This window comes from Nanorana parkeri, unplaced genomic scaffold (assembly GCF_000935625.1).
Source record: "Nanorana parkeri isolate BGI_ZX_2015 unplaced genomic scaffold, ASM93562v1 scaffold54, whole genome shotgun sequence".
Classification (NCBI taxonomy): Eukaryota; Metazoa; Chordata; class Amphibia; order Anura; family Dicroglossidae; genus Nanorana; species Nanorana parkeri.
The window spans coordinates 2,331,374-2,357,706 of NW_017306322.1; the positions used below are offsets into that span (position 1 = coordinate 2,331,374).

Genomic DNA, 26,333 nt, shown 5'->3' on the forward strand with positions numbered 1-26,333 from the left:
CCCCCTTTTTTTGCAGTTTCACTTTCACTCACATCTGTAACTTGATTATGTAAGGAAAAGCACCATGCTGATGATCTCATCTCTCTGGCACTCTGCTCTTTCCTCCTATTAGAATGTGCATTGTACTCCTTGTACTGTTTCTCCCTTCCCCTCCCTGTGCTCTGCTGTACAGACTGCACAGAAGTGAGTACACCCCTCACATTTGTGTAAATATTTTATTATATCATTTCATGTGACGACACAGAAGAAATTACACTTTGCTACAATGTAGAGTAGTGAATGTACAGCTTGTATATCAGTGTACATTTGCTGTACCCTCAAAATAACAACACACTGCCATTAATGTCTAAACCTCTGGCAACAAAAGTGAGTACACCCCTAAGTGAAAATGTCTAAATTGGGCCCAATTAGCCATTTTCCTCCCCGGTGTCATGTGACTTGTTAGTGTTACAAGGTCTCAGGTGTGAATGGGGAGCAGGTGTGTTAAATTTGGTGTTATCGCTCTCACTCTCTCATACTGGTCATTGGAAATTCAACATGGCAAAGAACTCTGAGGATCTGAAACTAAGAATTCTTGCTCTACATAAAGATGGATTAGGCTATAAGAAGATTGCCAAGACCCTGAAACTTAGCTGCAGCACGATGGCCAGGACCATACAGCGGTTTACCAGGACAGGTTCCACTCAGAACAGGCCTCACCATGTTCGACCAAAGCAAAGAAGTTGAGTGCACGTGCTCAGCATCATATCCAAAGGTTGTCTTTGGGAAATAGACGTATGAGTGCTGCCAGCATTGCTGCAGAGGTTGAAGGGGTGGGGGTCAGCCTGTCAGTGCTCACACCATACACCGCATCAAATTGGTCTGCATGGCTGTCGTCCCAGAAGGAAGCCTCTTCTAAAGATAATGCACAAGAAAGCCCACAAACAGTTTGCTGGAGACAAGCAGACTAAGGACATGGATTACTGGAACCATGTCCTGTGGTCTGATGAGACCAAGATAAACTTATTTGGTTCAGATGGTGTCAAGCGTGTGTGGCAGCAACCAGGTGAGGTGTACAAAGACAAGTGTGTCTTGCCTACAGTCAAGCATGGTGGTGGGAGTGTCATGGTCTGGGGGTGCATGAGTGCACCGGCACTGGGGAGCTACAGTTCATTGAGGGAACCACGAATGCCAACATGTACTGTGACATACTGAAGCAGAGCATGATCCCCCTCCCTTCGGAGACTGGGCCACAGGGCAGTATTCCAACATGATAACGACCCCAAACACACCTTCAAGACGACCACTGCCTTGCTAAAGAAGCTGAGGGTAAAGGTGATGGACCGGCCGAGCATGTCTCCAGACCTAAACCCTATTGAGCATCTGTGGGGCATCCTCAAACGGAAGGTGGAGGAGCGCAAGTTCTCTAACATCCACCAGCTCAGTGATGTCATCATGGAGGAATGGAAGAGGACTCCAGTGGCAACCTGTGAAGCTCTGGTGAACTCCATGCCCAAGAGGGTTAAGGCAGTGCTGGAAAATAATGGTGGCCACACAAAATATTGACACTTTGGGCCCAATTTGGACATTTTCACTTAGGGGTGTACTCACTTTTGTTGCCAGCGGTTTAGACATTAATGGCTGTGTGTTGAGTTATTTTGAGGGGACAGCAAATGTACACTGATATACAAGCTGTACACTCACTACTTTACATTGTAGCAAAGTGTCATTTCTTCTGTGTCGTCACATGAAATTATATCATAAAATATTTACAAAAATGTGAGGGGTGTACTCACTTCTGTGAGATACTATATCCTCAGCTCCAACCATTATATATAATCATTGTAAGTACTGCAAAGAGAACTCGCCTAAAATGGGACTTGCCATGAAATTATGCATTCCTTCCATGGCAAAATAAAATGTTCTGTTCTGTTCTGAAAAACTATCTTAAATATAATAACCCTCATGTAACAACAAATACATGTATCGAAATGTTCATTATAAAAATGTGTCATATTATAAAAACTTACTTTTTAGATAATCCGAACCCAAAGGAGCACCTTCCAAGCTGCGTGTCGACAGGATTTTATATATCTCGGAATGTTCCCCTTCGGGGACAAAATTAAATATACTCTGATCAACCAGATCAGACTAAAAGAGAAGAAAATATATATTAGCCCTATACCTATGGCAGCAAAACATTTATCATTGTGAATATTAATGTAGCACTCCAGGCAAAACCAGCTGAACAAAAAGTGTGGGAAGGTCTCTTTAATGGTGGCACAAATGTCAATGTAAAAAAAAAAGAAGAAAGGTTCCTTCCGCCTTGCAGTGAGTTAACTGCTTGTTTGTTCTACGGGGCTCAAATAAATCAGATACACTCACCTAAACCTCGGTTCCGCCGGGCTGCTGGACACAGCCTGTTCTTGCCCGGGCTCCGGCGGTCTAACTATCACTGACGTCATTACATCTAAATGAAGATCCACTGACTTGCATTAGATGCGAGGACGCCGAGGGGGAGTGAGGTGAGTGCTGACCACTGCGAGACCGAGAATCTGGTAAATATATCTGCTTTATCAGACAAAACGAGCACTTAATCCTTGCAGTGCAGAGCTCCAAGCTCACTCCTGTGATGGACTACAATCTCACATTTAGTTTACTAATTTGTATTGATATGGTAGTCCATCATAGGAGTGAGCTTGAAGTGTTAGCTACTTTACAACACACAGGGACCACGGGGAACAAAAGTAGCCACCCTACAGGAGGAAGGACAGTGTCAACATGAATTCAGAGTAGAATTCCTCTACTTCCTGGTCCAGTTCTGGCACAAATGATGTGAGTGCCAAAGAATTGCATTTTGGGAAGGTTACATCTGGGAAATGTCATGAGATCTCAGAGAAAGGCATTTTCCTCCCCTAAGATGATGTGCATGGTCACATGTGTCAGAGTTCCAGGAAGTAAAGGGAGATCTAGTAATCTGCCCTTAGTTAACATGGCCACTGCCAGAACACTGGGAAAGAAAAGAGCAATAATGTATGCAAAGAATACAAAGCTGGCAATTATCTGGAAGTATGTGTTTGTAGTTTGCCATTACTACACATTTCTCAAGGTGTGTTTGTTGTTATTTTAAAGATATGGGTAAAGTTCCACTTTAAGGCAGCTCATTCCAATGCACTGAAAAAACGTACATGACTGTTTTTTGCCAACACAGCACACCACAGTTGGTATGTGCATTGCGATGCACTGCTTTTCATTTGTGTTGGCCGCTACTGTATTATGCGTTACAGTGCCATTCACAATAAATGGCAGCGCAACACAAGTCTTTTTTCTTTTCCTAAAATACCCATTTTCCTAAAATGGGTATTTTAACATATGTACCAACATTTTTTTTACAATTGTTTAGGCAGCAAACGGGGTTAAAGGAACTTAGCTGTCGTTTAAGGAAAAATAATCAAATTAAGTTGCAGTAATAAAGATTCTTTTCTCGATGGTTAAATCGTATCCAGATAAAAAAAACTCTTTTGTCCTTTTTAACAGGAAATCTTTCATAGAAAAGCACAATACCGCAGATTTTGGCACAAAAGAATGAAATTCGCTCTTTTACTTACAGGTAAGTGTTCAAGTAAGGGCGTAACACTCTCCGACACATAGATTATATTTCCATCTGTCATAACAGCCAAGAAAAATCCATCCAGGGCCTAAAATCAAACGGTAAACATACCTTTACTGTAGATTTTCCTGAACAATTGCAATATATGGAACGCTATTAGCCATGTGCAAAGGGCACTTCATCATATAAAGATACATATTTGCCAATCAGCTGAAAATGATCAGCTTAACCATCTTTATTACTATCCATTTTTTGAACTTTACAGTTAATTTTCTTTATTTTCCCTTGGATGTACTCAAATTTTTTTTTTTACAAAATGTGTTTTGTATACTATGTGCACTGTGACTGGATGAGCATGTGTTTGTTTTTTCCATTCTCAAAAATGGACACCCAACACATTTTATCATATACATTTATAGCTGCTGCAGGGCAATGGAGAAACAAAACAAAAGATCACTCCTACCTCCAACATGAGCTGTGTAAATTCCTCATTACTAAGGAAAGCTGGCTTCCAGTCTTGTCGAATCTCACTAGCATCAGACTGAGCACTAATTTCTGTAGATAATATGTGAGAGTTAATACTAAACACACACAACAATATACGCATATTTGTTGGGATATGTGGCAAAAATAGAACCAATAGATAATAAAACAAAGAAGCTATTAGCATCGATTCTTTGAAATGAAGGCACTGTCCGGTTCCGTGAACTCTGAAAGACACCACTGACAATATAACAATAATCATACACATACCTTTGTGCTTGCGCAGGAAGTCGATGCTTTTCTGCAGCACTGTGGATTTATCCATCTTCCTGGCATTGCCTGGCAGCATAGAGCCAAGTTCCTTAATGAGAACATTGAACTGATCTCTGCGCTTCTTCTCTGATTTGTTCCGAGACACTCTGTAAAAAAAAAAAATATATATGTCTTTACATTCAATAACCATCAAATAAAAGAATTTAAATAAGGGGTCCACAAACTCTTCAATTCATCAACCACTTTATGATTGTTCGACTCCCAACATTTATTATAAGAAAATGAGGGGTTGTATATAAGGCTTCATAGCATCATTACTAAAGGTCTTTTCACATGATAGGCACATAGGCAACATTTCCTTGGTAAGTTATGAATCCAAATTTTAGATATTCTTGGTAATACTCTCAACACTTCTTTGTATCAGAAGCTACCATTATGGCTATTACAATACTGATATTTTTGTGAACACACTGTAATCAGTTATTTGGCACCACTCCGTTTGCTATGGGTGTACTCACTGGCTCTCCAACAGAGTTTGAGGTGGGTGTACTCACTGGCTCTCTAACAGGATTTAAGGTGGGAAAGTTTGCTCCGTATGGTTAGTCAACACATATACGCAGCACAATGCACAACTGAGAGTCACAACTCAAGGCTGACTATTCAACCCTGTGTGACAATGTCTTGTCGTTAATCACCTCACCTTCTGGACTAGGGATCATCATGGAGCTCTACAGAGACTGCAAACTATTAACTGACCCTAATCGACCTTTCATCGGCCCTCCTTACCCTCTTGTCTTGAATTGTATTGTGACTGTAATGTCTTCCTCATATTGTAAAGGCAAACACCTACTGACACCCTACATAGTCCCATTAACACTTGGCTGTCAATATTGACAACTTTGGGGAACCCCGATTTAAAATGTAATTTAGCAGTATTAAAACACAAATTGGTCTGAATCCACAAAGCTTACACAGACAAGCATCTTTATTATTTTTTTTAAATGGAGTTATTTTTTGTCAACTCCAATGAGACTTGAACATTACAGCCATATTGCTGAAAACAAAGACTTGGTATCCTTGTGTAAAGGTTTGAAAATTAAAGGAGAACTATGAGATGAGTGATTTCCACTCACCTCATAGTTCTAGCCGAACTGTGACAATGAGACTGTCACAGGTCGGCTCAGTAGATCGGGAGGTGAGCGAACACATACCAGGTTCGCTCACCTCTCGATCCTGTCACGGCTCTCTGCCGTGACAGGGGGAGGGGCTGGATTCCCCTCTCCCCGCTCCGATCTGCCAGCGCTGACTGGCGGAACGGACGGGGGAGGGGGCGGGTACAGCTGGCTCTGCCTCTAGATAGGCAGAGCCAGCTGTCACTCACGCAGCTGGGCGGATCCCGTCATCTAAGTCGGGATCCGCTCCGGCTGCGGCGGCTCAGTATACCGCGAGCTGTAGCTCGCGGTATACTGAGCTTAGGGTAACGGGAGGACGCTAGTTTGTGTCCTCCCGTTACCCTAAGGAGAACTATGGGGAAAAACACTGACCCCATAGTTCTCCTTTAAGCCTATGGTCACATTGGGCTTTTAACTGCATTTTAGATAAAGCGCTGTAACCAAACATGCAAATTATTTCACACCTGAAGAGGTCCATATTTCTTAGTAAAACTGTGCAGACGGGCATTCCTAAAATGCCTTATTCTGTATCTCTGAGAAAAGGCCACACACAGCAAGCATGGGGGATGAGAAAAGCTAGATCTTGACCAGTAATGTACAGAGACTGTAAAATAGAAACAAACTACCCCATTCGTACAGAGAACCCCCATGGGTGTCACTGACATCATCATTGAGTTTTGTAACAGTAGGAGGTGGGCAGAACTAGTAATTCTGGTGGAGACTATCACCAGTGCCTTCAAGAGGTAACACTGCAAACACTTACATATCAGTTTTGGGCACCACTGGACATTAAATCTGGGACTATTTAGTGTAGCTATTCATTAGATGAATAAATAGATTACAGCCTTGACCTATCTACTCTCCTTCTTGATTATTTGCTTAGCAGCAGACGATAGCAGCTGGTGCTATATTAGCAAGGTCATATATATGAACAATATTTTCTTACAAAGAATTGGATTAAACCTTTCCATTCCCCAACCTTGTAAACAGTGGTACCCAACTAATCTGTTCTACTGGCTGGCTGTTTTACCAAATCTAAGTAGACTAAACAGCACTGCTAGTGACAAACTTATTTTCACATTTTAGTCAAGTGTTCGTAGCTAAATACTTAAAACTAGGGCTGCCCGATACTAGTAACGGTGCCGGTGCCAATACCGAGTATTTGAGCGAGTACTCGTACTCACCCAAATGCTCCAAAACCTTCCCTGATACCGGAACTTCTGGTCAGAGGAAGGGGACCATGCAGCCAACCTCCAGAGCGATCAGGAAGCTGGGCGGCAAGTAATGACCCGCTTCCCTGATTGGCCGGTAAGCCAGTTCCATGATGACTGGCCAGGAAGCCGGCTTCCCAGCCAATCAACATCGAGCCGGCCAAACAGCCAGCTCCTTGCCGATTGGCCGAGAAGCCGGCTTCCCGGCCAAATCAGCATCGAGCCGGCTTCCCGGCCAATCAGGAAGCTGGGAGGCGGATCATTACTCGCCACCCAGCTTCCAGATTGCCGGGAAGCTGGCTCGATGCTGAATGGCTGGGAAGTCAGTTTCCCGGCCAATCACAATCAAGCTGGCCAGACAACATGGAGCCGGCTTCTCTGGCAATCGGATTGCCCGGTAAAGCCTGCTCCATGCCAGCGGAAGAATCGATATTGGTACTGACGAGTACAGAAATCAAAGTATCGGTGCATCCCTACTTAAAACCACATCAAATCACTCCTTCTAGTTACTAACATTTGCCTGCAGAGAGTAGTGACACATGACTAATGGAGAAAGGTAGAAGGCTGTGAATGACAGCCTGGCTTCACCTGCCTACTTTATGCTATATGAGATGCACCCAACTGGGGAATGGCATGTCATCTGGGTAGAAACTGCAGCACAGTTCACCAATTATGCACCCCAGCATTGTTTACTAGCTGAATAGCTTGATAGTATTTTCTGTAAACACTGGAAAAGAGAAATGTTGCGTTAAATAGTAGCAGAGCCACAAATAAATACGCACAGTCCTCTGGAGATGAAAGTGATTACATTAAAAGCAACTGTATCATGTAGACCTGTATGCCTTTGGTATGTCATATATTAAAGCAAAGCAACATAGAAAAGAGATAAAATTACTGCATATTCTACAAAGATATTCTAAAATAGCCTGAACAGATTCATTAGTACCTCTAGAAAAGCATATAAATATTTGGAACATGGTGATATTTCAAACTGTTTCCTGTAATTAGTGTAATGCAGATACTATGCTGGTAAAAAAAGCTAGCCTGGAATTTAGTAAAAGGCATATTGAGAAGCCCCAATACTTCTAGGAGAACGTCCTTTGGACAGATGAGACAAAACTGGAACTTTTTAGGAAATGTCACATAAGCTCTATGTTGATAGATTAAAAAAATGGACCTTTCAAAGAAAATTAATATACTGTGCCTACGGTGAAATGTGGAGACTTGGTTATTATTAGGGGCGCTTTGCTGCGTTTGGCACAGGGTGCCTTCAATCTCTGCAGGGCACAATGAAATCTCTATATCAAGGAATCCTGTAGCAAAACGTACTGCCTAATGTCAAAAAGGTCTGTCTCCGTCACAAATCAAGGGTCCACCAACAAGGTAATGACCCAAAACACTTAGCCATTCTTGGGTGCTTTTAGCTAAGAACAAAATATTGAACTATTCTGAAATGACCTTCTGTGAGCTCTGTTCTCAGATATGGTGTAATGCACTTACCTTTTTGCTTTATCCTTGTCATCTTCTTCAACAAGTCCATCAAATATACTCCCGTCATCTCTAAAACAGGAAGTCACAAGTGTCATTACTAACTACATACACATGTATCAATTTAAAGCACGGCTAAAAGCATGGCCTTTTACTTAGGAGAAATGTTTCACTGACAGCTCTTAGGAGAAGGATATTTGTAAAACAGCTTCATAGACATGAAAGGCCCATGGACATAACTGTGTCTCAGTCCATAGGCAGGGCTATAGCATTTACGTTGCTCCAAGAATGAATTAATGATGTGGCGTATACAGGCTCCAGCCTTTCATTATAAACCATCTTGTGTGTGTAAAGCTGCAACGGGCAGAAAAAAAACCCCTCTATTCACACTTGTGAATCTGCATTTCTATGCGTTCTTAAGCTTTAATGCCTTATGCATATTTGGTTTGGCCTATAAAGGTGAACTAGAGTATAGGTTGCTAGGGCTGAGGGCTTTTGATGATAAACCGTCCAAAAAATGCATGTTAGATGTGTTTGTCATGTGTACCCATTGAAGCGTAGGTGGCTAAAAATGCACCAATATTTAAGACATGACAAAGGAGTGCAGACACTGTATACTTGGAATCTCCATTTGTTCAACTGAAACTTCAGATTGATCTGCCCTAAAAAGGGATGAATTTCTTATCTTGGCAAATTTCAGCTTGAGCAATTGAGATTTGTAAACAGGTCTTTTTCAATAGGTTGTAAAGGGACACACACAAATGTGAAAGGAGACAAAAGCTACACCTATTGACTCTAAAAATAAAAATATATAATATTATAGGTGCAAACCCACTATGCCGTCCCTTTTAAGATCTTAACATTTCTATCATTACATACTATATGAATATGTTTTTACATCAGAGTTCTTCCCTATGTAAAAGTAAATGTCACCATCTCAATATTGCTATATATTTCCGATAAGATACAATAAACTCACTATAGACAAAACAAAACATGAGCAGTCTCATTAAAAAAATTAAAAGAAGAAGTTGCTAATGGGGAATCTAACCCACATTGGATAAGCCAAGTAGTGTTCATTGTGTAGCTGAGCTGGAGCGTAGAACACTGCTGGTTCCAGAAATCCAACTCTTTTTGACCAAGGTTCTGTTTTTACAGTATGAACAATATGCTCCACACTACCAGACACAGCAAAGCTTCACCCACAACACAAATTCAATATCTAACTTACCTGTCAGCAATGGAGCTCATCTTAGGGCAGCAGCTTATGGAAAGAAGCAGAAAATGCCACACTTTAGCCTTGTAGGAGACATTTGTATGCCGGTCTGTAAAAAGATTGAAGAGGGTGAAAATGAGTAAACCGGTCTAAAATGAAACTAAACAATACATTTATTTATGTGCTTGATTAAAAAAAAAAAAAAAAAAAAAACTGGCAATGTATTTCGAAACACGCAGACTAAGCTATTACTTTACAACAAATTAAAACAACATCTGTAATAATTAACCTGGAGCGCCAATAAAATAAATCAGCTCCTTCCTATGATTTGCTCCCAGACTCGCTTTCAGCAGTCATTCGCTATGTTTACTTTCTGCTGCCGTAATCATGACCAGGCAGCTACCAATTGAAGCAAATAACATTCAGGAGCAAACAAAGTTCACTAGTAATACTATGGTCTCGTTCACACCTAGGCGTATTGCATATGCGCGATTCGCGGTAAAAAAGTTGCGCGACCGTCGCGCGTTTCCGAAGGCTACTTGGCTGTATCCCAATGGAAACGCGCAACAAAACGGCCCAAAGTAGTACCTGTACCTTTTCAGGCGTGGGCCGTTTTGTAGCGCGTTAGGGACGGGCGGAAATACGCCAAGGTGGGAACGAGACCATTGAATACAATGGGATTTATATTTTTGAGCGTTTTGTAGAGCGTTCGTCAAGCGTAGAACGCGCTACAAAACGTTCATGACTAGGATATAAGCCGCTGAAAACACTTTCACTCCAGATTCTTTTCATGACTAAACTGTTGAAAAAGATAAAACCACAATGAAATGTAATATATGAGCTGTATGTTCACAAAGAGGCAAACATGAAACAGGAAGACCAAATAACAATTATCCATGGGCACATGTTTGTTTAAAGGGTATGTAAACCCTAACATTAAACTTATTTGGGTCCTAACCCCCCTGTCTTGTTTTGTAATTGCACTGTCTCCCTTTATGTAAAGTGCTGTGTAAATGGCTGGGGAATAAATAAACCCTGAATAAAAACATTATTATTAACAACAATAATAACAATAATAATGATAATAATAATAATAATACTACATTTAAAGTATTTTGTTGGAGCTGTTCATGAAGGGCAAAAAAAAAAAATCTGACGATCCTGCTAGAAATCCAGTTAGCTTATATCCTGCGCTGCACTGTTAAAAGGAGAACTATGAGGCGAGTGCTTTTCACTCATCCTCATAGTTCTAGCCGACCTGTGACAATGAAACTGTCACAGGTCGGCTCAGTGAGCAAACACATACCGCCGCTCCCTCACTTCTCAATCTATCCCTGCAGAGAGCCGTGACTGTCACTCACGGCTCGCTGCAGGGATTCCCCCCTCCCCGCTCTGATCCTCCAGCACTGACTGGCGGAACGGACGGGGGAGGGGACGAGCACAGCTGGCTCTGCCTCTGGATAGGCAGAGCCAGAGGTCAATCCCGCAGCTGGGTGGCTTTTGACAGCAATGTCGGGATCCATCCCCGCTGCGGCTTCTCAGTATACCGCGAGCTGTAGCTCACGGTATACTGAGCTTTGGGTTAGTTTGTGTCCTCCCGTTACCCTTAGGAGAACTATGGGGAAAAGCCCTGACCCCATAGTTCTCCTTTAAGCCCTATCCAGTTCACTTTTGTGGTAGAGTAGTCCAAATATGCTTTCTGTCCTAGGGTGCCAATGCTGCTTCTCTACAGATACAGTACAGTGAGTGATTGTTGTTACCCTGGCACAGGAAGTCTGTTTTGGGCAGGATCACCAGGTGAAAATAAATAAAACCAAGCCTGAAACAAAAAAACTAATGACAACCTCCATATTTTTTCATGAACGGCCCTGTAAAGGAACAGAGAAATATTGGGGGTGCTATTGTTGCCCACTTTCTAACACTGTTTTTATTATTCATTTTCCGCCTTTGCCTTCAATACTTTTGATACATAGATAGGAAACTAGAATGCACATTAGGAAAGCCAGAATGTAACCACTTAGAAAGTATGGAAGCCACTGGAGCTAGTGTTTTCAGAAGGCAAGGTCAGAGATGGTTGCGCCCATATTTATTGCTAGAGGTTTACTTCTAATTGACCCTATGCTTTGCCAATGCAGGGCAAAGCAACAGATTTGCTTGAATATCAGCCCCAGCAGAATTTACTTCTCTTCCCTTTCCACTCTGACCACTGGGAGTGAACAAAATACCTAGATTATAATTTATCAAAACTGGGGCAGATCAAATCTGGAGCAGCTGGACATAGTAACCAATCCGCTTCTCTCTTTCATTTTTAAAGCTTAACCAAACAAACTGAAGAGAGGAGCTTGGTTGCTATGGGCAACTGCTCCAGATTTTGATAAATTCCCCCTAGTGTTTCCAGGAATGAGGATCAGTTGACTTATCATACTTTTCAGCTAACTGGCCTAATGCTTGTCGATTGCCTGCTCAGGCACCCGGCTCTGTCACATGGAAGTAATGACAGTTTAGGTACGAGGTCATGATTTGGAGCTTACAATGGGCTTCGTCACTCTCTGCAGATAAATGGTGCAAAAGGAGTGTAAGGCCCCATTCAAGCGTAGCGATTTATTGCGCGATTTCTGCCGCGATATCGCGAGGAGTCGCTGGCTAATGATATTCAATGGAGCAGTCTTAGCTCCATGTCGCGGTCGCAAGTCGCTTCTACAGGACCCTTTTTGCGGCGGATTTTACGCGATTTTGCTTTTTTCTAATGGAGCCCGACGGAGAAAGTCGCGCTACTGTCGCTGGATCGTCGCCCCGAAAGTCGCGCTATCCCGGCCGCTGCAAAAGGTATGTCGCTACATGTGAATGGGGCCTAAGAAAGCTGGTGAGGTGCAAAGAAAGTGAAATGGTTACTTTCCCTGTGGAGTACAAGTTAATTTTGAGAAGGTATGAATGATCCCCAGGAAAGCCTGCTTCCAATTCAGTCCATATCGGTATTTCTCATAAAGAAGAAAAGGAGCCAAAGCCTTCCATATATTCATATACAAATATATATCCAACCAAATCCTGAGCTTTTATGAGAATATTAGCGATAATGACCTTGATAGCTTGCAGTGATGAGTGCCTGGGAAACTTGTCATATGCACTTGCAGTGAAACAAGCACATGCACGTCATCTTCCCCTAATAGCTACAGAATGATTAAGCAGCATGCCACTTCTAATTTTAATATATGACGGGAAACACACAAGGCCAGTACAGAAATATTACTTTGTGATAAGAGTTTAAGTAAATTTACTTAAAGGAGAATTATGAGGCGCTATACTGAACTTTGGGTGATGGGAGGGCGCTAGTTTGTGTCCTCCCAATACCCTTAGGAGAACTATGGGGAAAAGCCCTAACCCCATAGTTCTCCTTTAAACTCTGATGACATGTGAATGCCTTTAACCTTAAAGTGTGTTTCCACTTTTTCAGCCAAATAGGGATAACATCTATTTTATATTTGTTACATGTTCCCATTCACTAGAGCTGCAGCTAACGATTATTTTTAAAATCGGTTAGCCGATTATTAAGTGTGATTAATCGGTTAATCGGATAAAAAATAAAATACATTTTTAAAAATGGCTCCAGTGAATCACATCACATAAGTTTAAAAAAAAATGCTTCTTGCTGTTTAAACTGCTTCTCACTTGGGTTAGGATTATAATGATTTATATTTCTTTATGCTTCTCTTTCTTTAAAATGTTAGGAGGGGCTGTGAGGGATATCAGAGAAACACAATCCAGTCCATTTCCATTAGCCCTCATTCACACTTGAGCAAGATCAAATATGCGTGTTTTCAGTGAATTTTGTGTAGCACTCTCAGACATAAAGTCACGTGTTTTTGCAAGCAGACTAACTGTTACACCATTGGTAGTGGTAGCGTTTTTCTGGAGTTTTCTTAATTAACAAAATGTAAGTGTCTTAAAGGAGAACTATGAGGTGAGTGCCTTTCACTCACCTCGTAGTTCTAGCCGACCTGTGACAATGAGACTCACAGGTCAGCTCAGTAGATCAGGAAGTGAGCGAACACATACCGGCGTTCGCTCACTTCTCGATCCTGTGACAGCTCTCTGCCGTGACAGGGGAGTGACTGGATTCCCCCCTCCGCGCTCCGATCCTCCAGCACTGACTGGCGGAACGGACGGGGGGGGCGGGTACAGCTGGCTCTTCCTCTAGGTAGGCAGAGACAGCTCTCACTCACGTAGCTGGGTGGATCCAGACATCATTGTCGGGATCCGCTTCAGCTGCGGCGTCTCCGTATACCGCGAGTTGTAGCTGGCGTTATACTGAGCTTAGGGTGACGGGAGGACGCTAGTTTGTGTCCTCCCGTTACCCTGAGAACTATGGGGAAAAGCCCTAACCACGTAGTTCTCCTTTAAATAAGTATTCATCTCGTCTGAACCCTTTCCACATTCTGCGGTGTTATAAACTGGAATTTACATGATATTGCTGATCCAAACAAAAGAGACCATAATGCCAAAGTGAAAAACAATCTACATAGTATTCCACATTATTTACAAACCCTTGAAAATTCTTCATTGTATCAGTGTTAAAGAAGAACTCCAGGAAAAACAAATATTAACTCTTGCAGTGGGGGTAACCTCCACTGAAAGGGTAAACTGCTTGTTTTTGTCTAAGTGCAAAAAAGTTGTGATCGCCTGAACCGCAAAGCTGGCTTTTTCTTAGACCGGTCCTTCCAGCCTCTCTCCCCTTCCCCTGCAGCCATTTAAGGTCCCATAAATCATCACGTTCTATACACAGTGTATTGACGTAAGGATGCTGAGGAACAATCTAATGCTGCGGAAGAGGAAAGAGGCTGGAGGGAGCGCTGTGACAGCCATCTGGCTTGGCGCTTTAGGTGAGTATAACTTTGAGAACTTAGACAAACATGAGCACTTAACCCTTACACTGCGGGAGTAGCCCCACTGCAAGGGTAAACGCAACATTTTCTTGGAGTTATTCTTTTATTGGGGGAGGGAATTCATATGCAAGACACTGCAGTTAAGTACAAAAAAAAAAGTTGAAAATATTCAATGACTTCTGTATATGTTGTGAACCAAACTAACGTGCGCTAACGGAAATAGTAAAACTAAATTAAGATGGATTAAAATTTAAAATAGATATTAATATGACCCCGGAGCTAAAATTTCTAAAACCAAAAAGGAAAAAAGCTGCTGAACTCAGGCTAAAAGCCTACAGAATAATGGTGTAATGAAGTGTACAGCGCTAAATGCCCTTCAGGAAATTAGATAACGGTAGGGATCATATGGTGTCACCTCCGTGTCAAGCAATCGTGAAACAGTGTATATATAAATACTATAAGTTTTTACACAAATATTTATTATATATACACTGTTTCACGATTGCTTGACACTTAGGTGACACCATATGATCCCTACCGTTATCTAATTTCCTGAAGGGCATTTAGCGCTGTACACTTCATTACACCAGACTTCTGTATATGAATATCAGTAGACCTTATTTCTCACAATTGCCATTCTATAGGGGAACCTCAGGGGAGCAATAACATGGGATTGTCCAAACATTGACAGCCTAGTAGGCACGCAAGCAGTTCAAGATCACCATGTCACTCATTATAAACTACAAGGTCATCCCTCATTAAAGTGTATCTGAACCCCCTAATCAAAACTTTGTATGTTGCAGCTTACCTCTTTCATTATTTGAAGTGGTATTAAACTTTCAACTTTTTTTAAATATTGCCCAAGGACCTTTAAATCATCATGTTTCCAAACAGCTGACTCCAACTCCCTCAGCTCAGCTTCCCTGAACTTCCTGTCCAGTACATGATCACGTTACAGAACAGTCTCCAGCAGTGGACAATCTACATAATCAGAGAGGGGAGATGTGAGGAAGGAAGATCAGGGAGTGCCTTGCCTTGCTGTGTCTGTATGTTTGTGGAACATATACGGATGCCCTGCTGCACTCCTTACCGGATATCCCAATGAAAGATGGGTGCCGGAATGACAGCAGATGGCGCCGATTGGAAAAGAACATGGCCATAATGTCACCAGCACACCATAGTAAAGTGTGCAAAGAAATGTCTGTTTTTATTGACACATATCACTTGTAAACTTGAGACACACAGCTTACTAGCGCTCACAAGGGTGGCTCTATAAGACCCTGCAAGGGAAAGGAGCCACCCTAAAACAGGATACAGAGGCCAGTGCTCAGGAGACCCGCTGATTCTGCAGGAAACTAAAACTTTTAAAACATCAAGAAGCAACACCCATTGTAAGCGATTTTATCAGAATTTGAAAAAGCTTAAAAAAAACATTTGACTTTAATATCACTATGTTTTTTTATTCACCTGGTGATCTTGCAAGTAACTCACTTAATGTCCTAGTTGACAACATTTATTCGCTGCACTAGGTCTGTGGAGGAGCAGTATTGTCACCCTGGGCTGCTCTCCTGATTTACACTATAAACACCTCGTTTCTCCTTTACATATGGGGAAGGTGTTCTGCAGTTGTTTGTATTATCTGTACTTACAGAAAATGTGTGTGGCCTGAAAAGAACAAACTAATGCAGCCACCACATCTAAGAGCTGGTAAGCTGCAATATTACATTTTTGTGTTCTTGAGTTTAGATATGCACTGCTGTTGCACAAAGCTATTGATTTGATCCATTTGCAGTCAGTGGAAGCAGCAGGACTGTGCAACAACAAAGCTAAGGTTACCTTGGTGTACGTAGTCAGCGTGAATGATTTTCTTTACAGACTGGATGGCCGGTAACTGGAGGTTAGGTCTCAAACGTGCTTCTCAGTAGCATTTTTAGATAACAATTCTGAAAAAAGAAGATGGGAGGAATCAATTACAAATAACTAAAGAACGTTACCCAACAACATACCGTATTTGCCGGCGTATAAGGCGACTGGGTGTATAAGACGACCCCCTAATTTTCCACTTAAAACATAGGTTTTGGGCAAAACTCGTCATATAAGACTACCCCACTTCCGAGGCAACACCCTTTAAAAACATCATGGATGGATGTGCAGTAATACTGTATGTACGGTATCTTCAGCTACATACAATTTACTGCGCTGAGCCGATCACGGCGAGCAATGTATTCTATTAATGAATACAAAGCCTGCTTGGATTGGCCGAGGTTGTGTACATCGCTCGCCGTGATTGGCTCAGCGCGGTATACAGTATGTAGCCGAAGCTACCGTACATACAGTATTACTGCACATCCAGCGGGCTGACAGATTAGGGATGTTCGTTTTGGGCCAGCTTGGCCCAAATGAACTAAAGGTATACATTGTATACCCCGCGTATAAGACGACCCCCGTGTTTCGGGGGATGTTTTTAAGTATAAAAAGTAATCTTGTACGCCAGCAAATACAGTATGTCACAAACTCAGAGTAATGAACTCAATGCATATTAATACACAAACATTCTTTTACCATTACATTCTCTACAGTCTTAAGAAGTCACACTTCCTAAGCAGGACAGCTATACAATGTTGATAAAACATACACTGATAGTGCAGCATGAATAATGCCTGAAAAACAATAAATGGTTAAAATATAACTGCACTTCCCTTACACAGCAGTCTCAGAAAAATGCAATCATCATCAGTTCCCTTTGCCAAAGAGAAGCCCTTTTTCCAGGGCACTAGTGAGTGCACTTCTCTGGCTTTGAAAGTTGATCTAGCTGTGCTACGCTTTCTGCAGAGCAGGACTCCCGTCTCCAAACAGAGCTCTCTGGTGGTGGCCAGAATATATTCACAACAAATATGGATCCAAGAAAAAGGCCAAGCTGGGATTCTAGATTAAGTTAAAGGAGAACTATGGGGTTAAGGCTTTTCCCCATAGTTCTCCTTAGGGTAACGGGAGGACACAAACTAGCGTCCTCCCGTCACCCTAGGCTCAGTATACCTGAGCGAGCTACAGCTCGCGGTATACTGAGACGCCGCAGTATACCGCTATATATATTTATGTCACATTCACCTTTGATCAAGAAAGATCATCATTAAAACCCTACCACTTCTCCCCCAAAGACTGCATTAGAATTATGGAATCAGGGGTGTAGACATTTTTTTAAATGTCCAATTTACCTGTTCAAGAGACTTAAGCTGGGGCCCAATCTACTTGTCGTGATGCAATACATAAATTTTAACCAAAGCCGTATTTAACTGTACTAAGAAGCGCTTCTCATTAATGACTGCACTGACCAATGAGTGGTCACAAACTGCGCGCGAAATTCAAAATCCATAGCATGGGTCTACGCTGGATGGGAGTACAGGGTATGGATAGTGCACATGTACCAGCAGAGCGGAAGGACCATTCAACGAACAGTAAGTATAGTCAGGGGGATGGGGGCCAGATTGGAGCGGGTAATCCTATTTTCCCAAACTCCTTGGGAAAGTGAACTTAACCTTTAATGAACATTGTTCGTTTTAGAGTGCTGCTGTCTGGCTACCACAATATGGCACACACACACAATGCCACATGGATGCATGGCTGGGAGCGGCAGATGCCCAGCGCTGCCCCTCCACTCGGGGCTTGTCATTACAATGAGATAACACAAGTAGAAAGCAGCAAATGTGTATAAGAATGCACTGTCCATTCTAGGGCCGTAGAACAAAGGCGTGCCTTTATACCGACCCCGCCACCACCTTCCAGTACCCAACTCCCTCCTCCCCCTTTTCCTCTCCTCTTCACCTTCCACTCCCCACTGGACTATCTTGTTCTCAGCGGCTTCAAAGGCTGCCGGCAAGACTGCTTCCCGGCCAAGATTGTACAGCCGCCCAGATCACTTGTACAAAATGTGTCGGCTCCCCTGCTAACGCGGCCAAAAGCTTTAACCCTTCTTCTTGCCCACAGCAGGGCGGAACGTATCAAATGAAAACAAAAAAACACCTGCCCGCTGAAAGGAACCGCAATGTTACAGCCGTCGGGCTAAAATTTGCATATCCCTGTTAGAAATAAACTGATTAGAGGTGAGTATTGAAATATGATACTACGCGTGATCAATTACAGCCAATCAAGTTTTCACTACACACTTTGAAGATACTGCTATTAGCCCCCACTCACACTTGTGTAGTGCGTCATTGTACATTGCATTTATGAGCATTTCTGCGCATCTGTCCAACTTCACACACAGGGCAGCCCCTTCATTTCTAATAATTTTATGGAGCATCAAGCTTAGCGCATTTGTTGTGCGCCTCTTCCTTGGCGCATTTGGGGTGCTATTTACAATGAATGGCACCACAAGGGTAAAAGGCATATTTCACATATTTCGTGAACGCACAGAAAGATGGGGAACTTTGTGCATGGGGACTGGGGAATGCCCCCACACTTGTGCTCCACTGAGAACGAAGTGCCCTGCATGGCAGAGGGAGCTTGCTTTTTCAATCACAGATCCGGAGAATGAATGGTGCAGCTGTGCGTTTAGAGTCACACACAGGTGTGCTGAATTCAAAAATACACAGGAGCATTCGGGGAAGCACCATGGTTCCCTGTTACATCCTAATTATGGAACATGGTATGAAAGGCGGAATTAGTCTTTAAACTAAATGCACAAATCTTACATTCTAAGCCCCACTATTAGGAGAAATGTTTTATTCTGATGACTGCCGCAATGGCAGAGGGGACTTGTAATCTCTCCAAATGTACAAGAAGTAGTCACTCGCACACCTAGGTTCAGTCCTTTTATTGACGTCAGATACAAATGGCATCACAAGTACAAAGCAACGTTTCGGAACCTAGCATGGTCCCTTCATCAGGCAGGAAACACAATTGTAGTCTCTCCATTCACAAATCCTGACAAAGGATCTGTGAATAGATGATGTGGCTGTGCAGGCAGAGCCACACACAGCCATGCTACATTAGAAAAATTACAACAGAATGCAGAGAGAAAAACTTCCCAGTTCAGGTAAGTGGGGGGCTATTGAGGTCACCGCGTTTTATGTCACATTCTCAATATGAGTGTAACATGAAACATAGTATGAAAAGTAAACTTAGCCTGAGCAGAACTCCGGGTTAAAGTTTTTTTTAACCGCTGCAGTGGGGCTTCCCCCACACTGCAAGGGTTAAGTGCTCATTTTGGTCTAGGGTTAAAAATAAATAAAACAGTTATACTCACCCGATCATCCGAGCTAGTTCACTCTTAGACTGGTGCCTGGAGCCTCTATCCCCTCTGCTGCAGTGGTCTAAGGTCACTGGGTTATCAACTTCCTATACAGATTGTATAGGACATGAGGATGAAGAGGGACATACCATCGCGGAGGAGAGTATAACTGTTATTGATCAAAACGATCAACTGATCAAAAAGAGTAGCCTCACTGCAAAGGTTAAGAAAACAATTACCCGGAGTGGTTCTTTAATCCTCCTTAGATCAGACAAAAAACAAAGACATCGATCAAACAACAACAGTGTTTGTACTGCCCTCCAGCAGCCGGATCCGTTCACAGCTCTTCCTCCAGACACATGAATAAATGAGCCAGGACATCATTAAACAATCTTAAACTTATATGAAAATGAAGTGAGGCCCCCACTACATAAATCATAGTGGCTAAACAGAACTAGAAAGATGGCCGGTCTTGTGTGGAGACAAGCTTCTCACAGCTATGGGAATCTCACTGAAATAGCATGTTGTGTAATCAGATCTGAAGGGATTTATCTGGCATGAGCTGTAAAAGACGACAAAGTCAATGAACTCACTTATGATCCATTGTCCTAGTAACCTGCTGGCCCAGTTACCTACTTTCCCTGCAAGGGCTCAGTTCATTGCACATAGCTTTACGTTTTCAGTTCAACACAAAAACAATAACACAAAGAAGTGCGAGCTATTTTAGAAACACCAGACTAGAAAATGTGGCACATATTAGGAAGGCCATCATACAAAGATGTTGTAGAAGTATACAAATATCTGCATTTTCTTTAGGTTTAATGTTTACAGTAGCACAATGATTATACATAAATACAAGGACTTAATGCTCTCCGGTATACGATGCATCATCGCTGACGTAGTTTGTCACTGAGGGCTCTTTATAACAAGAGAGCAGATTCACTTTCTGCAGGACGCCGCAGCGTTTTCCCCATAATGAGTCATTTATAAAATGCAAGTCGCGACGTGGAGCCCCTGATGTAGGTCATAGTGATCACTGCATAATCCTGCTCAGGAGAGCTCAGTTACATGACTGCCAATTCCAGGCTCCCCCACCCAAAACGTTTTAGTTACCTTTCAATAAAATAATGTGAGGGGAATTTATCAACACTGGAGCAGGCAGAACCTGGAGCAGTTGTCATTGGCAACCAATCAGTTTCTATCTTTCATTTTCAAAGCTTGAACACACTGAAGATGGAAGCTGATTGGTTGCCATGTGCAACTGTTCCAGATTCTGATTGCTCCAGTTGTGATCAATTCCCCTCCGTGTCTTTACTTGACTCGTTTACACCAGCGGGAGCACGTTATGGTGTGTAAACCACGTGCACGCTGTTGTGTGGTGTGCACCTGTTTGATTACAGCACACCAGAGTTTACATTTTTTTATTTTACTTTATTGAAAGTTAACAAAAAGCACTTTTATACAATTCTATGTACAGCAGTTCGCTGTGACACGCTGTCGTGCTTTGCACAAAAATGTAGATATGCTGCATTTTTATACAACGCACCCTTTGGCCCCATTCACACTGTCGTATAATACACTGCGCATAGATGCACGTTTTTTGCCATAGACATAGATGTATATGAAGATGCGCAAAAAAAAATGGAACCGAGATGCGTCCGGGCTTGGAATTACTGCGTAATTTACGTGCGAGCGTACATATACGCACATACAGTACTCTAATGTTTTTCGATTAAAAATGATGCATTCTGGGATTGCATACAGTACACGCATATATACACATTTACAAATATGCGTACAATTTTGCTCTTGCGTTGTGTGTGAATGAGGTCATATAGTGGGAACAAAACAACTGTTCTCTGTGTCCTTGCATTGAGCTTGCTTTGATCTGCCCTCAGAGTCCTAAAGAACCAGAAGGCACATTTGTAAACCACAGCAATGTATTTTCTTTTTTTAAGCAGCGTTAGGGCCACAATAAGGCCGTACCTCCGCCTCCGTAAATGGGCCTCGGAGTATTGAGGTAACAAACAGAGTGGATGGGAGTTTTGTGACTGACTGGGGGGGAAGATTATGAACCAACATGATTTCATGACAAGTTTTAATAAAAATCAATATGATTTGTACCACCCAATATAGCTCAGACTGAACACACTATAAACCAGGACAAAGCATAACCTGCAGCTGTTATTGAGCACACAACAACGTGATCTAGTTTCACTTAGCTGACGGTTCTCAGGTAATACAGTACCTGCAGCATATAGCTTACTTTCATTTACAGACTGATCTTCACAGACCCCATATAAAAGCTAAACAATGCAGCAGTTGGCCGCTGATACTAATACGATCAGTGAGTTTGCACATTTAATTAGGGCTGCAACAACTAATCGACATAATCGATTATAATCGATTATTGAAAAAGTTGTCAACTTTTTCAATAATCGATTAATCGGCTTCCGATCAGTTGGCCCTGTTCACAGCTCCACACGCTGTGCGCCGCACCTCCTCCCCACCTCACGCTCACCGCTGCCAGACCCGCTCGCATCCACGCTCCACACGCCGCACCTCCTCCCCGCCTCACATTTCCTGCCCATCCACGATCGGCAAGGCACGCGGGGAGATGTAGTAAGGAGGAGCAGGGGTGGGGGGATGACAGCCGCTGATAGACAGGTCCGATCTCAGAAGCAAGTTGCTGGAAGACTGCTCAGGTAAGCCTGCACTTTCCCACACATGGTGCTCTATAATGTATTGCTGGGATTTGTATTTCTCTATAGCTGATGGTACATTGTGCTGTACATTATACATAGGAATACAAATACCAGCAATGCATTATACACTGTATGTATAATGTATTGCTGGGATTTGTTGTACTCCTCTATAGCTGGTGATATTCTGCATTGCGCTGTATAGAGTCCCAGCAATAATACATTATACAGCGCAATGCGGAATACCACCAGCTATAGAGGACTACAACAAATCCCAGCAATAGTACATTATAAAGTGGTACAATGCTAAATACCACCAGCTATAGAGGACTACAAAACCCAGCAATAGTACATTATACAGCGCAATGCTGAATGCCGCCAGCTATAATGTACTATTGCTGGGATTTGTTGTATTCCTCTATAGCTGGCGGTGTTCTGCATTGTGCTGTATAATGTGCTTTTGCTGGGTTTTGTAGTCCTCTATAGCCGGTGCCATTCTGCATTCATTGCTGTATAATTTTACACTTTCCATTTCACTATATTGCACACCACACTATCTTTTTTTTCTTTTTTACTTCCACCGCTCCAAGCTTGCTCCTGTGATGGACTACAACCTCAATACAAACTAGTAGTCCCATCACTGGAGCCATTGTTTAAACTTTATTTTATTGTTTATCCGATTAACCGATTAATCGAACTTAATAATCGGCTAACTAATCGATTTTGAAAATAATCGTTAGCTGCAGCTCTACATTTAATACAATAATTGCTGCCTTTAACATTTGCACTTCGTGGCATGTAACCCGTCCAGTGGTGAAAAAAAAAACTTACAGGTGACATACCTACTTCCCTGGAGAGTACACACATATACAACAACAGGTTATTCTGCAGGCATCCAACGGACAAAATAATTCAAAGTAATAAAAAAAAAAAAAAAAGGTTTGAGTAAAACAACAACCAAAGTAAACCAGTATAGGATAACACTGAGAAACATAGATACAGCTGTGTAGCCTTTTTATTTTAGAAACCATTTATGGTGTAAAAACCTGTTATAGTGTACCTGCAGTTAAAGTGACACTAAATCAGGAATTAAACCTTAAAAATTCAATTAATTACCCTATTAACAAAAATTAGGGTTTTTTTGTGTATCACTCCGCTGTAGATCCTCACATCATTTCTGAATTGGTACTGACACTGTCCTTCCTTCTGGAGGGTGGCTACTTTTGTTGCCCATGGCCGTGTTGTAAAGTAGCCACCGCTCCAAGCTCAATTCTGTCATGAACTAGTCTTCACGTTTAGTTTACTCATTTGTATTGAGATTGTAGTCCATCACGGGAGTGAGCTTGGAGTGGTGGCTACTTTAAAGCACACACAGGACCATGGGGAACAAAAGTAGCCACCCTCCAGAAGGAAGAACAATGTCAGCACCAATTCAGAGATGATTGGAGCATCTACAGCTGAGTGATACACAAATAAGGTGCATTTTTGTTAATAGTCAAGGTACTTGAATGCATTTTTAAGATTGAACTCCTGAGTTTAGTGTCACTTTAATACACTTAGGAGCATATTTGTAACAGAGTGGCTATCGCTATCCATACTCGGTTATGCTCCACAAGGTTACACACACACCACAATCTCCTTTCTGTGGACCATTTAAAGGCAAGCCATGGTGTGGAGCCTGCTGTACATCAGAGTTCTTTCTGCCCAATGAAGAAGATATAGATATCAGGGATTGGCCGGTCACACAACTTTAACAGATCATGTGACCTGGGTCTTCTCCAGTCTTTTTTCTTCTGATTTTCCAGTCAGAAGAAAATTACTAAGCACATTTTTAAAGTACTTTCTAAACGTGCAGGGTTATTTTGTAAGCAGTGTTGTGGCCATGGCAAGGCTGTTACCTTGGCAATACCACCGATTTATAAATGTCCCACTTAGTTATTGCTTTTACAGCAAAAACCCCATTGTAAATAGTGACAGAGCTCCCAAGTAAGGTGAAAAAGAGGTCTTAAGACTGTATTTTACCCCTAGCTCCAATTTTAATTAAAATTGAAATATGCTGTGACATTGTGAAATTTTAAACAAAGGTTGTTTAAAAGAAAACGTAAACCACTACCTTGCAGAGATATATATATAAGGGAACCACTAGCAATCACCTGAGGAGGTGTTTCTAATGTCGTTGGGCTGTCTGTGCATGGGTGCACAGGCAGCATCTTACAATCTTGTAAGCATCTTGTAGTTCTGGCTACGGGAGCGTGCATTAGAGGGTGGCTCCATAGGAAGCAGCAAGAGAATGGAGCCACCCTCAGAATTGAAGCCATCTGCATCACTGGGTGAGAAAGGAAATATAAAAGAACGACGATCTGCTGACCAAACAGAGCATCTCATGCAGTAAGATTTATCTAGTTACATGCATTTTTTTTTTTAAACTGTGAAGCTTTAATATCACTAACTGGAACGCACTGGCACGTGTTATTTGTTAAAAGTATTTCATTTGGTTGGGGTTTGTGGGTAATGCGTTTGTGACATCATTTTGCGGGATCAAAGTGTAGGGAAGACGGGATGATCCTCATGGAGAATTCCTTCAAGATGAATAGAAATGAACCAGTAACAATGGCAGGCAGATCACTTTGCCGGAGTCCACAAGGGATACAAGAAGTCAGGGAATGACAGCTGCCAGGGGGAAGATTCCGCAGACGGCAGCTGAATGTAAATACAGCAGGTAGTGGGCAGGTGCAATAGCCAGCGTGCTATTAGTCATTTCAAATTGCAATAGCCAATAGCAGGCTGGCTATTGCACCCACCCACTGCTTGCTGTGCCCTCCTCCCAGCACGGAGGAGAGAGCTAGGGGATCCAACCAACTAATCAATAATGAGAATAGTTGACAACTATTCTCATAATCGATTAGTTGGTTGCAGCCCTAATGAAGATGTCCACTCGTAAAAATGCTTAACAAGCAAGTTCAGAGAACTCCTGACCCCAAACTGTATACTACCTGCAACAATATATTCTAGGTGTAACAACGTACAAAGTGCTTTTCCTTCCACTATTCACACTTACTATGTCCACACAGGCAGGCAAGGCAAGTCTTTATTCTGAATGGTTTAACTTTACATTTACCCTTTCCTGTCTCTTACATACTACACAACAATAAAATCAAACTGAAACAGATAGAGTTGCAGATGTGCCTTTTGTTTGCGAAGAATTACTGTTGAGGCTACAGTTCTTTAATATGATTACTAAGTCCCTGTGTGCAATTTACAAGTAGCATGCATTAAGAACAATTCTACAGTGTACTTCATTAATAGAATAAAAAAATGTCCTCTCTAGTTAGAGTATATTATAATTCTCAGTTATGCGAAACAAACCCTCATTTTTACACCATGTACGGTACAGAACGCTCTTTGTGGAATCTGTTAAATCACAAAGACCTGCATGTCCTCACAGATAATGGAAAAGGTCAGACATTAAAGAACAACTTTCATCTCATTAAAAAAAAATTAAGAAATAAACCCTATAAACTACAACATTTATGTTCTACTCTGCTCACTTTAGAAATACTCATTAGTAGATGTTGTCTGGCTGGTGATGATCTGAAAGGCTGGACCTACCAAGCAGTTTTCTCTCTATACCCAGTCTAAAAAAAAAAACAAACATCATGTAAAAGCAGACGCCAGGGAGCTGGATAGAGCAACATCAGGACAGAGCATCACCCACCTCTATTTAATTCATACTGTAGAGGCCCATTATAAAAATAGAATGAAGTCAGAACGTATATGTATACATGTTACCAGTCACAGATTCAGTATGTAGAAGGCACTGGATAGGTATGATGGTGTTCTTCTAGAACAGGGGTGCCCACAATTTTTTGTGTCAAGATCTACTTTTCAAATGACGAGCTCAATAAGATCTACCAATGAAAAAACCCCAAAAAACAGGGCTTACTACATTTCCAATCCTGTCTCTCCTAAATCTCTCTCCCTGGCTGGCTCTCCTCGCTCTCTCTCGGTGTTTCTCCTCGCTCTCTCTTCTCGCCATCTCTCCTCGCTCTCTCTCCTGATTGGCTCTCCTCGCTCTCTGTGTTTCTCCAC

At 42.1% G+C, this 26,333-nt stretch overlaps 1 protein-coding gene across 1 annotated transcript in view; it reads right to left on the minus strand.

The window, feature by feature from the left end:
* Positions 1 to 16,215, minus strand: part of CLOCK (clock circadian regulator) — a 47,651-nt gene extending 31,436 nt beyond the window's left edge. Inside the window, exons 1-7 of the mRNA XM_018575707.1 lie at positions 16,149 to 16,215; positions 9,448 to 9,541; positions 8,229 to 8,288; positions 4,343 to 4,491; positions 4,053 to 4,144; positions 3,588 to 3,677; positions 2,010 to 2,130 (exon numbers count right to left, since the gene is read on the minus strand). Of these exons, the coding sequence (XP_018431209.1) occupies positions 2,010 to 2,130; positions 3,588 to 3,677; positions 4,053 to 4,144; positions 4,343 to 4,491; positions 8,229 to 8,288; positions 9,448 to 9,467 (532 nt within the window). The 5' untranslated portion in view covers positions 9,468 to 9,541; positions 16,149 to 16,215. The remainder of the gene's footprint in view (positions 1 to 2,009; positions 2,131 to 3,587; positions 3,678 to 4,052; positions 4,145 to 4,342; positions 4,492 to 8,228; positions 8,289 to 9,447; positions 9,542 to 16,148) is intronic.
* Between the last annotated feature and the right edge of the window lie 10,118 nt (positions 16,216 to 26,333).